The following is a 16,546-nucleotide window of genomic DNA, read 5'->3' on the forward strand; positions in this document are numbered from 1 at the left end:
CATAGTTTTGGGATCAGCATCACCATACCTGTGACAGTTTTATTCCATTCACTGTTGTCTCTCTGACACTGGTTTTTTTTTTCTTAGTGCTGCAGTAAGAAATCATCAAATCATTTTAGGGAATGTTTTAGGGACAAAACTTACTAATAAATCATTGAGTGTTACACTGATCAATATCAAGGATTTTTGTGATTACTATTAAGCTTGGAAGTTGAGTCACCATCTGTCTAACTACTAGAGATGCTAATTTTAACTAGACATTATAATACAGCTTGTCGGGCCGTTGTACTTAATGTTCAAAATATAATTATGTGTTTGCAGTTGGCAATCTAAAATGTAAAGATGCACAGTAAGCTTTTTGTTTGTTGTGGTTTTGTATCAGTGATACAGGCAGAGAATCCAGTCCATAAAACCTTTATTAAATATAACTGAGGCAGGATATTGGCTTTCTCAGGGTTGTTGTGAGTTACTGTGTAAGAATACTCTAAGGACTTTGGCCCAGATCTACAAATGGCTTAGAATTTAGATACCTGGCTCAAAACCCCGTATCCTTAAATGTTTAGGCTGAGGCGGACCCGTAATCCTGTGGAAATAACAACTATTATTTAAAAGGTCTCACCTGTTGGTGCTAATGGATGAAGTGAGGAGCAGGCACCCATGTTCCTTTTTGCAAGCGAGTAAGTAAATTACAAACTGGAGGAAAAGGTTCTGGATTATCACTTCTGGTCTGATGCATGGGCTTGGCTGCAGACCTGCATTACCAGCCTTGGTGCCAAGGAGGGACATGACTGGAGTCAGACCTTAATCTTCAGCATTTCCTGGTTAAAGCCACATTTGTTCAGCATACTCAATGAGACGATTCCCAAACGGGGGCACCTCACTCCCAGCCTGCGCCGTGTCAGGACCTCGGGGCTGGGTAAGAGCAGCGAGGCTGCAGAACGGGCTACGGCAGTGCCCGCTGCCACGACATGGAGCATGCTTTCCCCTCAGCTGCTAGTCGCCCGCGGGTAAGGGAACTGTTTTTAAGGCAGGTCAAAGTTTCTTCTCAGAGGAGATAAAGCTCACTGAGAAAATAGAGAAGGCAATGCTGTTTGTGTTTAATTATTTTTCTGTTTATGGGTTATACTGACTTATTTTAAGACTAGGTGCTGATCCCTGCTTCATGATTCTGAACTAGAGAACAAGAAACGATAACGCCTAATTAATTAAGTTGTAAGTATGGTTCGGTCTATTGAAGGGAGCTCATTTGTACCTATCAGTTCTATTACCAGGCATTTTAAAACGTGACAGAACAAATTAATGTAATTGAGATTAAAAGTGATTTTGTCTGGATGTAAATCTTAGCAACAAGATAAGCCAAACTTTTCTAGGGTACTGAAAAAAGATCTTTTAAGCTTAGAGAATATCTTAAAGACACGTTTTAATAGTCATTACCAGCCTTCCAACAGCCATGCTGTATCCATAACATACCTGAAGTAATGTAGCCACTGTTGAAATACATGAAACAAATCTTAAATACAGTTTTGTAAAGGCTTTGGGTTAAAAAATTCCTTTAAGTAACTAACACACAGAAGTAAACAGGTTCTTCTAGGAAGCTTTTCTTTTTCCTTCTGCTTTCCTTGCAGTAACAGGAACATTTCTGTTTCTAAATTGACTTAAATGTTTCGCTGAGGCCTGTGGTGGTGGGTTAGACAAGCAAGAAGAGGGGCCCCAGCTTCTATTTCTGAATGCTGGGCTATTATAGGAAGAAATCTTTACTTGTCCTTAATGATTTAGAGCTTTTTCGTAAAAGATTTATCTCCTGTAATCTGGACTTTTAGAAGCAATAGGAGCCCTGTTATCCATGTTAGCATGGACACATTAAATTAAACTTGTTTCTGTTCTTCCTTAACTGTCTTCAGTTATCTGTGCCCCATTTTGGCATATGCTTTATTATGGAAAATTCGTTCTTTCATGGGCTCATAGGGAGCCATGATCCATCATATTTCTTTTTGGTGCGCCATATTAGGTCTCTTGAAAACTTTTGCAGTCGTCGATGGCAATTTATAAAAGCAAAAAGATCTTTGCCTGTTGTGAATGATCTGGTGTGTCAGAAAGATTTATCATCAGCATCCTAAAATAAAGAAGATATTTTGTAATCATGGCGATGTGGCGTTCGAAGAAAGGGAGTCATCTGTTTCCTTTTAACAGTTGGTTGAGTACATAAGAGTGAGGCTTCAAGAAACAGAGTCTGGCTAGATTAATGTTCCTTTTCAGTGTGTTATTTTGGCCTAAGTTTTGGAAACCTATAAGTTTAATTAGCTTGGCAATTGCATTTGCAGATTTTAGTCTAAAGAGTGTTAACCCTTGTATCTTTATTTTCAAAATCTTGCCTGTGTTTTTATGTGTCAGAGAACCAACTGGAGAGCTGTTAACTTTTGTGAAAGCAATATATTATTTCTGAGACAGTGATGGAGCCCTGTTTTGAATGAAATTATCAGATCCTGCCATATTTCTTGTCTTTGAAAACATCAGCTCAGCCAAAATGTTAAAGAACATTGGGCTCCCTCCATTTAGACATTCATATTAATGCTGTTTTTAGAGATGAATTATCAAAACAAGATGAGGTTACTCATTAAGTAAATATCTAACACTTATAAAATTGTAAATGCCAAAAAATACAGTAAAATTTTCTGTCCTAATTCAGTACATACCAAAGAAAATAATTACTATGTTAAACTGAGTGATGCCAAATATTTGTATCTAATATTTGAGTGCAGAGGTCAGTTAGCTTGGCTCTTTCTTTTGAAATTCAGCCATATTAATGTAACAGATTCTAAGTCAACGCTGATGGATGCATGGTGTTCGTTATCATGTACACTTGAGTAGTTTACGTGAGTGTTTTGAAGTCATCTAAATACCAACAGAGGCAAAACTGTTTCCTGGATATGTGTTTGCGTATACGGCTACAGATACATATATTTGAATCTGCTTATCTGATTCCAGAATAGAATAATAAGTGACTGATTAAATTGAGGGTATTTTTGGGTGAGGCACTGATAGACAATGTACTTGATCTACCGTGTATACTCCTTTGTTGTCTAAGTACTGTGTTTTAGGCACTTACAAAATATTCTAAATTACACCACAACCAGTCAGAGGTTTGAGATTATACCGGTTACTAGGAAGTGTAAATGCAAAAAAAAACCCCAAAACCCCAGCATTTAAAAAAGCATTTTAAACCAGTGAACATCATACCTTCTCAGCACCATCCTGGATTTTGGCCTTTTGATAGGGAAGTCTCCTGGGCAGGCAGCACCTTTGATGATTAATTTATTTATGCTCTTTCTCTAGCCAGTCAGCATACACTGGAAAGGTAGTGTTAGTGGTCTTTTTGGAGAAAAGAGAAAGAATATCACTTAAAAACATCGGAATATATGCACACACACTTGATTTATCAGTTTGCAAGTCAAGCACACTCTTTCATTTTATATAAAAGCGTATGTTGAACGTACTCAGATATTTTAATAAGCTAAGACTTGTCTAAAAATTCTGCAGGAGTAAAACTACATTCAGTTACATTCTTTCCACTTTTTTTGAAAACTTAGTGGAAAAGGTCAATGTTGCAACATGTCCAGGAGGTCAACAGGTAAAGGTTGTGATGGAAGCTTAATTCCACGTACAAGAGATCTTCATGAAAAACAACTTTCCACTCACAATGTGGTAGTTCGACGTATCCTCACAGTGTAAAATGAGGGTGAGAAATAGTTTCTGGATCCAGGGTTGCTTTTAGTCTTAGTTTAGATTTCACTTAAATGGTAGGATGACAGTTGTCCTTCTGTGTCTTTACTGATAAATAAAAATACTAGAAATAGTCTCAGCAGGGAAATTATTTTACTTGCTTTGTTGTTTTGTATTTTTATCACATGCTGCAGATTTGGGGTCCCGGATAGGACACTTTATTCTTCAGTTAAGCAGCAGCAAGTGGGTTGTAATTCTGGGTTTTACTTCAGTTCCCAGTCCTTAACTTACCAGAAACTAGTGACCTTCTGACGTCGTCTCAGGTGTGAATAACCTCTGCCACTGCATTAAGTAGATAAATCTGGGAATAGTAGGTACATATTTCTGCAAATAATGCTATTTCTGTAAATAACATTGGCACTTTTAGTTGCTGCTGTTAAATCCAAGAGTTAGCAATCTTTAGAGAAGCTATTTAAGTGTATTTATAGAGGGTGAGACGCAGCCTTAGCGCTCTGAATGGAGCCCTGTGCTGGGAGCACGGCACTGTGACACCCCAGCTCAAGTGGGTTGGAGCCAACCGGCTCCTGGGGCGAGGGGAGGAAGGAGGGGGCACTTCCACCATTGCCGCCTGTCCTCTTCCTCACTGCCAAGAAGTAGACCATTGAGTTTTGTAATAATGAGAGAAAAAAGGGATCGTAGATGTGATGACAGAAAAGACAGGCAAAATGAGAATGGGGAAGAGAAGAAACCAAGGAAGAGGTAGTAAAATGCATATTGAAGTATTTAGCAAAAAATACATCAGAGATACTAGGCTTCTTTCTGTCCAGCAGTCAAATATTATTCTTGGTGAGTTGAATTTCATGATTTTTGTCCTTGTTCCAGTTTAACTGAGCTGAGGGCAATTATTTCTCAGGCAGTACTTCTCACAGAAGTTGCATTGGGTGACAAAAATGCTGGCTTGTACAAAAAAAAATGATGGAGAAATGTCAAAATTATTAAGAGAAATGAAACTAGTATTAATTTTATGTATTATTACTTCCTTTTGTTGCTATTCCTAAAACCATCATGGTTTTTCAGTGCTTGTTTTACTTTCAGTGTCCATGAAAATATTATACACTGGCTACTGTTGCTGAGTTTTCTAAGAGCAGACATCACTCAAAGCTTGAAAAGCTCCATTAAAGGTTACCTATATTTGGTGGTTTTGTGAGAATGCAAAGCTTTCTGTAGAGCTAGCATCTTCCTGATGCTTCTTTACAGTGGGAAGGTGGGGCAGGTATGTGTGGGACGGGAGAGCAGCTGCGCCAATTAGAAGTTGAAGACACTGCAAAGAAGAAATCGCGGTGTTGTAAGTGCCATTACTCCTGAGCGAGTAATTGAGATTGCAGCTTTCCGACGGCTTTTAGCTTAAGCCCTGGGGTCATTTACCATTTAGGTGTGCTTCCACCAACAGTATTTATATGAAGCTAAACCATGTGGGTGTGATGAGTGGAGCGGGGCATGGGGAGGTGTGGGGTGCTGCTGGCTTGGCCTGGCCTGGGCGGGCGAGCGGGTGGGTGGGCGCGTGGCCCTTTCCAACTGAAAGGGAGCCGAGCCGTGCTAACAAGAGGGCTGTGTGTCGGGGAGGTGGGCAAAGCTGTGCTCTTAGATTGCTCGCAGTGAATAAACGTGCTGAGAAAAAGTGCAGCTGTGCTTTTTTAATATGCACTGCAGGAGATTTCAGCAGCCTGATGATATATCGTGCATTAATGTTGAAAAGATAAACACATTTGGAGAGCACAGGAAGGCCTTGTGTTTTTATGTTAGCAGAATGCTTCCTAATGAATAAGAACGTGCTGCTGGCTTCACAGAGCCATATGGCAGCTTTTCTAATTTTAGTTCGGTGCAGATGCATAATTCTCCCTTGTTTTACCTCCTAAAACCTTCCTGAGATGTTGCATAGTTTTTCCTGTTAGACTTGATCTATAGTTTCTGGAGGAAAAAAATGTATTCAAGAGTCTAATAGCTTTTTTGCTCTGGACAGATGTATGCTGTATGATGAAAGAGCAATCTCACTACATAATCACTTCCCTAAAATAGTAGCTAACTTTATTCACAGGGATGGGATAAGCTGGTCTTAAAATTGATTGCTGAAATAGTTGCTGTTTCTTAGGCACCGATCTTTTGAAAAACTACTTGCTTTCAGGGAGAAAAAACAACTTGTGTCAAGGCAGTGGGAACTGGGTAAGAAACGTGCATGTGGATATCAAGTTCCATGTGAGCCATGGATCATAGTGCTTTGAATTACGCAGCTACAAGGCAGAGCTGCTTTCCCTGTGGTTAACCAAGCATCAAAATAACTTACACGTTCTTCACTGCTTTGCTTTATCATGTGTAGTGATCCAAAACTGCTCACATTACCAAATACAAGCTTTCTTTTTTTGTTGTTTTTTTTTCTGTTTTTTTTTTCAAGTTGATACATTTGAAGGTACTTTTTGTATAGCCCTAATTCATGTTAAAAACGTCCTGTCCATGACCACAGTCAATATCATTACTTAGCAATAGTCACACACAGATATTATTAAATCTGATATTTCAAATGTTATTAAATCTAATACTTAAAACTGTAATGTCAACTAAAATATAACAATTCGCTAAGTATACTTTCTATTATATGTTAACATCAGTTTTTAATACTGTATCTACCCTTATCTTTGGCCAGTTGCATACTTTTACTGTTTCCTTGATTGTTTGTTTGGATTTTGTTTTTGCACGGCAATTCAGGAGAGAGCAGAAGGACCACACAGGGTAAACTTACTCACAAATAGGAATGAGGCAAGACAAAAGTAGTTGGCTAATGCATACAAAAAATGGAGAAGATAAGTTGTTTTCAAGACAGTTGTAGTGTAAAATTTAATTGCATGTTTGAACAGTATATAGCATTTACAATCACTCTCAAGTGATGTTGCTGTTACTGTTATAAGGATCTTTCTTGATTCGTGTGATTTTTCTAATGTGCAGAGTTGAGCTTTCTAGTATCCCTTATAATAAATCTCTTTGCTTGTATTTTTTACCTATTATTATATAAATGAGGATATATGATTTGAGATGGGTGTGACATTTCAATAGCAATTCCAGAAAATTACGAAGAACAGGAATTATACGGGGCACCTGAGAAAACCTGTTTTAAACAGTATTGTATAATAAATTTGATTCTGCCCGTTACAGTTGTTTTTCTCTTGACCTTTTTCCTCAGGAGTTTGTAGAGCACGGGTGCTGCCCTGTCCAGCGTTTCACCAGCTTCTCTTTTCTTGCTCCTCTTATTTTATGAAGAACCTTAGGTGATTCTCCTATGAAAAATAAACTAAACGTGTGTTGATGCAAATTTTCTCTTTCAGACTATGCTTCATCTTTTTGCAGTCCCTACAGAGGCTACGGTTTTGTTCTTTACTTTGAAAATGCATTTTGGTTTTGCAGAGAGCATGAAGGGGGAACGACTTCTGTAGCCGGTTTCATTAAGGAAGTCAGAGTAGAGCTTGAATACAGACAAAGAGAGCTCTTCGGGCGGTTCAGCTGGTCCTGCCTGCCCACTTGTAGGAAGGGCGGGCTTGAAACACAACCAGGAGAAGGCAATGCCCGTCAGTAGCACTTCTGAGTCTGCTGTCGGAAATCCAGAGAGAACTGACATAGCTTGAGTTGGGAGGGTGGAAAACCAGGAAGGCTTCCTAAGTTAAAACATAGCAGGAGACTTCGAGCTATTGCTTTTGGCTTCTCTTTCTCTGACTTACAAATTTCTGTTAAACTAATGTGATTTCACAAAGGTTTGCTTTCAGAATCTGGAATGAGCTTCAAATAAAGCTTGAGGCTTTCTCACTGATAAATTTATCAGAAAATATTTGTGAGGGCTTTTTTTTCCTTCTTTCTTCTGTATATAAACGTAGAAAAGTAAATACAGTTTATGATCACTAGGAAGATGCCGAATTGAAAATACTAATATGTATTTTAGTATATTACTGCGTATACAATTGTAAACATATCCACAGTTTAAAGTCTAAATTACACACATCACTAAAATGCTACATAATTGGATGTATATATTCTTTGCAGTATCTCTCTCAGGAGTACTTCTATTTTATTTAAATTTTTTTCTCTCTCTAGGCTAAACTCTTAATTGAGCGGAGCTAATAATTATTTCATGTGTGTGAAGTTTATTCCGCTGTAATTTAGATAAAATATGCTTGATCCCTGGTAGCCATATTTGTAAGGATGGGACCGGTTTCTAATTTAACGCTCCCTCTCCAGCGGAGAATTCCCTGTGTGGAGGTGAAGCCATGGGAAGCCCCTTTCCACCCTGCTCACTTCCTCCACTGGCACAAGGCTGTATTTCTCTTTCCATACTAAACCTCTGCTCTGCTTTAGCCGCTATGCCCGTAGGATGCCTGGTAATGCTTTCCCAGCGTTTTGCATTTGAACAGAGACATCGCTGTTCTAGGAGGCAGCGTCGCTGGAAGGTGCGAGATCAGGGAACCAGCTCCCACTCTCCGTGTTAGTGGCCGCAGTGGAAAAATCTAGCGGCTGTGGTTAGTCACAGGGTAAGACCAGCAATTCCCATGGGGCTGGAAAAAAGGCTTCTGAGAGGCTTTGCAAGGTTCGGCCTCTGCTGCTATTTTCCTAACCCCTAACATTCAAAAATCATTAATCTAATGTAGAAATAATAAACTCTCTGTGCTTTTGATTTGTTTGTAGGGCCCCCAGTGAACCTAAAAAAGATAGGAGAAGTAAAAAAAGGAAAAGTAAACTTTACATTTTTGCACACTACTTAATGCCAGAAGCTGGAACTGTTAAGGAAAACAAAAAATACCGACTCGTGATAAATGCATGACTGTTGTCGGCACTAGAAATTCATGTATCGGTTGTTGGTTTTTTCCAACCTTCCTGCAACAAATTTTTTTTCTCAATTCACCCCGCTGTACTGCTGAAGAAAAGATTTGCATTTAAAGATGTTCCCCATGCCTGTCTGTCAGGACGACACTGCTGACAGGGTTTGCACTTACTTTTCCTGTATGTGCTGATAGAGTCTTCACGAGGGGCTTTGTAGTTCAGTCAAAAATGGATAATTTACTGCACAGCTTAACATTATTAGTAGCTGCAGTTTGTAACATCGACATAAGTTACCGCTGATCCTACTCAGAGGCTGTCCGAGGCCATGGTTTCCTATACAATGCCACTTAAATAAATGTATAGGGCCCTGTGGCCTGAATGTGTAGCCTCTTCTAAGCTCTCCGGCCACTTAACTTCTTACACAATTAAGTTACAGGTCCAATTATGAAGCCCATCATTTGGGAGCACTTTTGATTTGTAATGCTTTTTGGAATGCCTAACCAAACATCATGAGTAGTGTAGTGTGTTGTCATCGTCACTGGGAGAGGCAAGTATGCAACATTTAGGTCTAAATAGCATTTTCATACACAGAGGGGAAAGCAGCTACTTTCAGAGACTGGATGTGAGGCTTGAGAGATCCTTGGCCTGACCTGGTATCACTGCTTCTATGTTGATTACCATTACAGTAATTAAAAACTTTCTCCTTTTTCTTTGTATAAAACCTCACCAGTGTTCATAAAAGAGAACAGTTATTTTTATAGATACATTATTGGTGGTTTGTATGAACTCCTTGGTTGTAAGAGTGAAAAAAATGTTCAGCAAACATTTTGTATTATGTGAAAAATAATCAGTAAAAGTAGTCTTTGTAAATTGATGAAACCAGGAAATACTGTGTAGTGAATGTGCTTGCACACCGTTGCTGTACCGTATCTGCAGCCCCTCCATTTCTAGCGCACAGAGTATAATCCCGTGTTCTCCAGTACTCAAGGGGTATCAATGACTGAAGCAGTGAGGGGATGAAAGCAGGAAGCTGGTATCTGTATCCATTGTAATATTTTGCAGTGTGAAACCAGGGATCACTTTATGCTACCAGGAACAGATGGGAAACAAATATCATCGCCGACTTTATTAAAAGCTCAACCCTATTTTTAGAATCTTTTAGAATTCTTTCACAATTTTAGAACATATTTTCAGTATGGTATCATCATATGGTGCCAACTCTGCTATATTGTAGTATGGGAAGGATTGTTCAATTTTTTTCTGTTACACCTAATCTCTGCTTTTTGCCAAAAAAACACACCCTAAAAAGACAGCTAAGATTTTTGTGACTCTTTTTTCATGAAAGCAAGAAACCACAGAAATCTCGGATGAGACAGCCCGAGTGACCAAAGCTTTATTGCCAGCAGGTGACCCGTGATAGGAGAACACCCAGGGGTTCTCCAAAGCAGTTCCTTTACTGTATGTCTAAGTAGTGTATATTCACACTGACCTTATAACCTCTGCCAAGGAAAGAGTTCAGAGGAACTTTGGCTGCAGTATTGCAGATCTACAGATAGTGGAAAATGCTGTACATTTGGATACATTTTAATTTGTGTGACTGATGCTTTAATTTTCACTAAGGGTGATTTTCCAGAGGCCCTTCGCTCCATCCGCACATGGTACTTTCAGTAATTCCTACAATGAATCTTCTGGTTTATTGTTGTAGAAGGCATAAATTCTTGTTACCGTAATTTCAGTGTGCTTTCACGTTTATTAAGATAATCTATTGTATAATATTAAAAATAAAAAATCTTTAATGATTTTTAGTATTCTAGATTGCAGTATAGCCCTAGCTTTTACGTAATTGCTTGGAAAATAATAAAAGAATGTTTTGAGTATAGAACTAGCAAGAAAAAATTACTTGTCTCATTAACTTATAATGTAGAATATGTATTTTGTATAGTGGTTTTATTACTTTTATTACTTCTCCCTTAAACACCAGTATAATTCTTGGAATTGAAAAATTAATACAGTCCATTACTTGATAGGAATTACAAACCCTCTTGATTTGAAAGTTGCAGTATGTATGAATATCCCTTATATTTGCAGTTGGGTATGATCTGTGATACTGTATATAACATATTGTAATATGTGTCATTATGCTCCAGAAACCTTAAATCATTATTTTCTTGCCTGTAATTTTCAAATACAGCACTTGAAATTGCATATAGTTTTAATAACATATTGGTAAATAAGGCAGTATGAAAATTATGTGATAGCAAAAATGCGGGTGGAGGCATGGGAACAGAAACGAGACTGCTGTTTCTCAGTACTGAAACAGTAGATTGTGGACTTACTTTTTTCCTTCTAAATATAGCAATCATGGAAAAGTTGTGCAGCTGTGAGCTTTGCATGCTCTTTTAGATCAGTCTTTTAATACACCTTGATCCTGGCTTTTGCTCATTGCATCTTCATGAGGAGTCCTTGTCTTTGCCCAGTGCTATGTTTTGTAGTTTAGTAAAATGTCTAGCAGAGAAACAGCAGAAATTATTTCATTTGTGTCACAAAACTTCAAAACTGAGAAGCAAATATACTAGTTATGCTTTTGCTGAATCACTGTGGGGAGACTATTTAATCTCATTTTCAGTATTGTTGCACTGTAACTGTTTCATAGCTGGTCTCAGTACTCTGTGGGCTCTTACTGTATCACTCAAAGAGCACTGCTCTGTCATTTAATACATAGTTTTCTTTATTGCAGAAAAAGCAGCAGCAGCTAATGAAGATGAAGTGCAAAAAGCAGATGTATCATCTACGGGTCAGAGTGTCATCGACAAGGATGCACTTGGACCAATGATGCTTGAGGTGAAGAGCATAAAATTCCTTTATTTAAGCCAGTTCTGCTTCCCTTAGGATGAAGAGCAGTGTAATGAAATGAAAAAGTGCAGTCGGAGGTCGCTGTAAAAGAATGGTGGAGAGACAAACCATTGTGGCTACTTAGGATTATGTCATTTAAGAGCAGGCAGCATATTTCTATTGGATTCAGTGACGAAACTCTCTTTAACTTGGCGTGGGGAGGAGCAGAGAAAAAAATAATTCAGCTGCTTTATAACACAGACAACTTGAGGGGCTTCAGTTGGTAGCAAGTCTTGGGTGTCTTGTGCATGTTTTATTTGTTCCGAACCACGACAGATTTGGAAGACCTGTTGTACCTAAACATTGACTTACATATACAGTAGTATACACATGAATAATACTTCCTCTAAAATTGCATGTCATTGCTGTGCTGTTTTAATGGTTTATCATTTCAGCACTTACAGCATGATTCTTGCCTCTAGAATGTCAAAGTAATCTAGGAGAGCTTTTCAAGCCATGTATGTCAGTTTGTTCAGTTAAGATTTCTGTCTGATTTTAGCTGTTATTTTGATATCCCCAAAGGCTGCATGGTTAAAACCTAGCTTCTAAATGTATTAATAGTAATGTTGGCTAGGTATGTTATCTGGGATCCTAATGATATATGCTACTGTCCTTTGGCACTACTGCTTTATCTGCTTAAGCTCACTTGCAAACTGTTTATTCCTGTTCTGACTGTAGGCTTTATCTGTATGGATGAATAAATGTTACTTTAGATAAAACACAAATTCTGAATCAAGCTAAAGGAACCAGCTTTGGCAGAAGCATAATTATTCTGTCATTTCTGAATGTTGCAGGAGCAAAATGCATGTTATAACAGTTTTAGGTATTTGCATTATTTTTCATGATTTGTTAGATGAAAACATAGTTTTCTGTAGTACGTACGAAATAAAGGTTCCAGAATCACAGTACTAAACATAAGGAAGATTAGACAGGTTGGAGTGAAAACATTCTTCTTTGAAAAGCAGGGGTAACAAATTAATTGATTTCATTTAATATTTATTATACATGCTCAATGAATTGAATGATGTTTTTGCTATCAAACAAGGTTAAACATCCATGTCTTACACTGCTGTGCTAAAATTTATCTTTAACTTCCTATTAATTTAATTGTAAGGTCCTGTTTTTATCACAGGGAAAATAAGGATAAGATTTTTTTTTTCCTGGCTTATCTTGCATGATTGGCTATTGCAGCAAACATGACATGTAAAATCACCCGTCTGTTCCGTTATTCCATTTAATTTAGTTTTCCTTCACAGTAAAACCATTGCATATTAACAATGAAAGATTGGGGAACTAAATTAATAAACCGTGGTCCTTTTGTACCAAGAAACTTAAAAGGACTGAAAGTTGTTATACGTTTACTGTGAAAAGACTACAGATACTTTCATTGTGTCTTTATCTCCTTAAGGCAATGCAATTATTTCATCTTTACAGAACCCCTTCATACAACCTCTTCAAAAACCTACCCTTTTCCATTGCCAAATAATAATAAAGATGGCAATGCTGCTGAACAGTTCATTAGTTGATTTGGTTTAGAAATGTAATTGTCTGTTTTTATTAAAGAATAAAACTGAAGAATCCTCAAAATAGTCAGTGTTTCCAGTTGAAGAGAGTGAGTAAAATTCATCATGCAGCTGCCTCTGAGGAATATTTTAACATATTTCTTGGTTGAAGCAGAAAGAAGATAGGAAGAGAGGGTGAAAAAATAGTCAAGAGAGAGCTGACAACAGCTCAAAGAGCACAAACGTATTTTCCATTCCAGTATATCATCTAAAGTAATAACTGTTCTCTTGTTTTCTCTTCCAGCATATTGTCCATTATTTGTTCCTCCATTGTACCAATAGCTCTGAAGAAAAGTTTTTTTTATTGTGGTCGTGTGCATCTGGGGAGAGAATTAAGAAATTATTGCAAAAGTGGAAGCTTCTAAAAGATTTAAACGGCTTGGTGCATTAACTTGCTCAAAAGCCTGCTGCTGCTTACCTCCAAGATTATTTTATTAATAGAATAGAAAGAAATGGGAGACTGGTATATAAAGCCCTGTGTTACTCTAGGCTCAGATGACCGCTTCTGTGGTCAACCCAAGAAGCAGCTGTGAGGAAGCAGCCCAGAGCACTTCCTTGCCAAAGAAGCTGCTGTAGTAGGAAAATCGTAGGGAAAACTGAAGATTATTGTGGGATGCCAGTAACTCTCATAATCTCTTGCTTGCGATCTCTGCCTTTGAAAGTTTTGTGCTTAGGACTCTGATAAACATCTGCTATGGCTGTGGTTTTGCAATCTCTTTGAATTGGTGTAAGAATGGACTGCTGCCAAGCAGAATGGTTCAGCCAAACCCACACCCTTCTGCCAGCTCTAAACGCCATGTGGTTTCATGGTGGGCCAGTGCAGGGGACTGATGTGGCTAGCATCTTTTTTTTTTTTCTTGCATTAGGTTTCAGCCAACTCAGTTCTCTGGTCCAGCTCTTCATATCTTCAGACAGTACAGGGAGCTGTCATGGTGTAGAGACTAAACCAAAGAGGTCATGCTCACATTGGCTTCAAGCGATGATGAAATGCAGTCTAAGACACTAATCCACAGCAGAGATGCTGATAGAAAATTGTATTAGAGCCTCAATTAATTAAATCTTGTAAATCATTGTTAGTTAAACTAAATACTAGTCAGCAGACAAATGTCATGAATGTTACGAAAGCACATGGAAAGGAGGGAGCACTCCAAAGAAAGTGAATTAACAGGAGGAACCAAGAATGATCAGAAAGAAAAAGACAGCAATGATAAAAAACAAAGTCAGAGGTTAGAATTTGTGACAATTAACAGGAGGAAGAAAGACCTAGTTTATATTAATTTAGAGGCAGTCAGGAAAGGTATATACTTGTACATTTATTTGTGGGTTTTATTATTTTGTAATTTAAAAACAGAACAAACAAAGCATTTGGCAACCATTAGCTCAGCAATGCTTGTGCGTTGTGCTTTCACTATCCCTCCCCTTTAGCAGAATCATTAACTAACTTAGTTTGGGAAGAACCTCTGGAGCTTGTGTAGTCCCACCTCCCACTGTGAGCAGGTCCAACTAAAGCAGGTGGCTCAGGTCCGAGACCAGCCGAGGTTTGAATATCTCTGGGGAAGGAGATTTCACAGCCTCTTTGGGCAGCCTCTTCCCATATCTAGCCACCTTCATGGTGAATTTTTTTTTTCTTGTATCTCCATAAAGTTTCCTGTATTGCAACCTGTGCCTGTTGTGTCTCATCCTTCCCTTGTGAACCTCTGAGTAGAGCCTGGCTCTGTCTTCTCTTTAGCCTTCTGCTAGGTGGCTGAAGACAGAAATAAGATCCCTCCTTAGCCTTCTCTTTCATACTGTCTGGATTTGCTAACTCTCGGTAGCGTACAATATTTTTAATATGTATCTGTAACCTGTGTACTTGAGAACTGTCTGCTAAGACCAACATGCAAATTGTACGGTATACACGTTTGGTCATACCAAAAATGCCACATGCCTGTATACGTTTGCTATGGCAGCTCCTCCTTGTTAGACTGTTTTGCAGTGAGCTGAGTTCAGGTTTAGTATTTTAATTAACCCATAATGAATCATGCGTTGCCTGTTTTTCTGAATTGTTTGTGACCCTGGAGATACAATAACTAACAACTGTTCTAGTGGTTTCCCACCAATCCGTAGAGAGGTGAATAAATCAGGCAAAGCTGCAGAAGTCTGCATGGATTAATTGTTAATTGAATGCTTAGACCAAAAGCTTTGGTGCTTTAAGTTTAAATGTGTCCCCCTTTATCTGCTCATATGACATAAAGTTAGAAGGATGTATTCTTTCTGTATCTACATATATGAATCCACAATCATGCTTGTATCTCAAGGAAAAGCAAGGTTGCATGAGAAGTTCTTACTGATATTCAAATTTTTACTTTAGCCTCATGAGGTAGAAGTGATGTAGTATTTGGCTTAGGCTTCAGATAACATACAGCAGATATCTTGGAAAGAATGCTTCAGCTAGGTTGTCACCATCACAAGAGATAAGGGGGGAAACCAATCAGCAGAAATGACTAATTTAGACACATCCTCGCAGAAACTTTAAGTCCTTTGGAATAGCATGGAGCTGAGTCAAAGAGGTGAAAGTCTGGTTCCTGTTCCCTGGATCATGTGTGGACTGAATTAAACTTACGTCAAATAAAAAAAAAAAGGTGGCAGTCCTGGGAGTAGAGACTAAAACTGCACCATCCTCCATGCTCACTGCCTGCTCTCAGCTCCCTGTGCCCTTCTCTGCTTTTAACCCCTCGTGTTCCTGGCTGCATGGGGCCTCACTTCTGTGAAGATGCATCACTGGGGACGTGGACAGAGCCTTTCTCTTTCTTTCTGCCAGTGTTCTCCTTGCCTTATGTCAGCACATCTGATGATGTTTTCCTGGGATCAGTCTCCTTTGCTGCATAGAGGGGTGAACAGGCTCTAGATTTAGCAGAACCAGCTTCTGGTCCAGGTTTCCAACTTCATAGGCAGGCAGATATGTAGCAACCTCTTCCATTATGTTTTTTTTGTTTGTTTGTTTGGGCTGGGGTGGTGGTGGTTTGTTTTCATGTGTGGGTTTCATTATTTTGCAAGGGGTGCACCTTTCTGTGCTTTTACACTGGTTTGATATAAGTAAGATTAGATGCTCAATCTGAAATGTGTCCTTTGCTATTACAGCCAAGAATATAAGAACTGGGATGGATGCAGAAAGATTCAGCTAGGTCTTCTGAAGGAAATACTTATTTTCTGGATATCTTGTTATTAATCTGATTGTTTGGTATTGTGTTTCTCTCTCTTTCTCCTTCTCTCTCTGCTTTTTTTTTTTTCCTGTTAGGCCCTAGATGGGTTCTTCTTTGTAGTGAACCCAGAAGGTAATGTTGTGTTTGTTTCTGAGAATGTGACACAGTACCTAAGGTACAACCAAGAAGAGCTGATGAACACAAGCATATACAGCATCCTGCATGTAGGGGACCACAATGAATTTGTCAAAATCCTGCTGCCAAAATCTTTAGGTATATACCTTTTCTTCATATCATACCATTACTTATTTAACTTTAGATTCATAAATCAGC

At 38.5% G+C, this 16,546-nt stretch overlaps 1 protein-coding gene across 2 annotated transcripts in view; it reads left to right on the plus strand.

Moving 5' to 3' along the window:
- Positions 1-16,546, plus strand: part of NCOA2 (nuclear receptor coactivator 2) — a 197,073-nt gene that overhangs the window by 129,254 nt on the left and 51,273 nt on the right. For both annotated transcript variants that reach the window (XM_075141677.1, XM_075141678.1), the window contains exons 6-7: positions 11,315-11,418; positions 16,309-16,486. In XM_075141677.1, coding sequence (XP_074997778.1) covers positions 11,315-11,418; positions 16,309-16,486 — 282 coding nt within the window. The remainder of the gene's footprint in view (positions 1-11,314; positions 11,419-16,308; positions 16,487-16,546) is intronic.

This window comes from Calonectris borealis, chromosome 2, assembly GCF_964195595.1.
Source record: "Calonectris borealis chromosome 2, bCalBor7.hap1.2, whole genome shotgun sequence".
Lineage (NCBI taxonomy): Eukaryota > Metazoa > Chordata > Aves > Procellariiformes > Procellariidae > Calonectris > Calonectris borealis.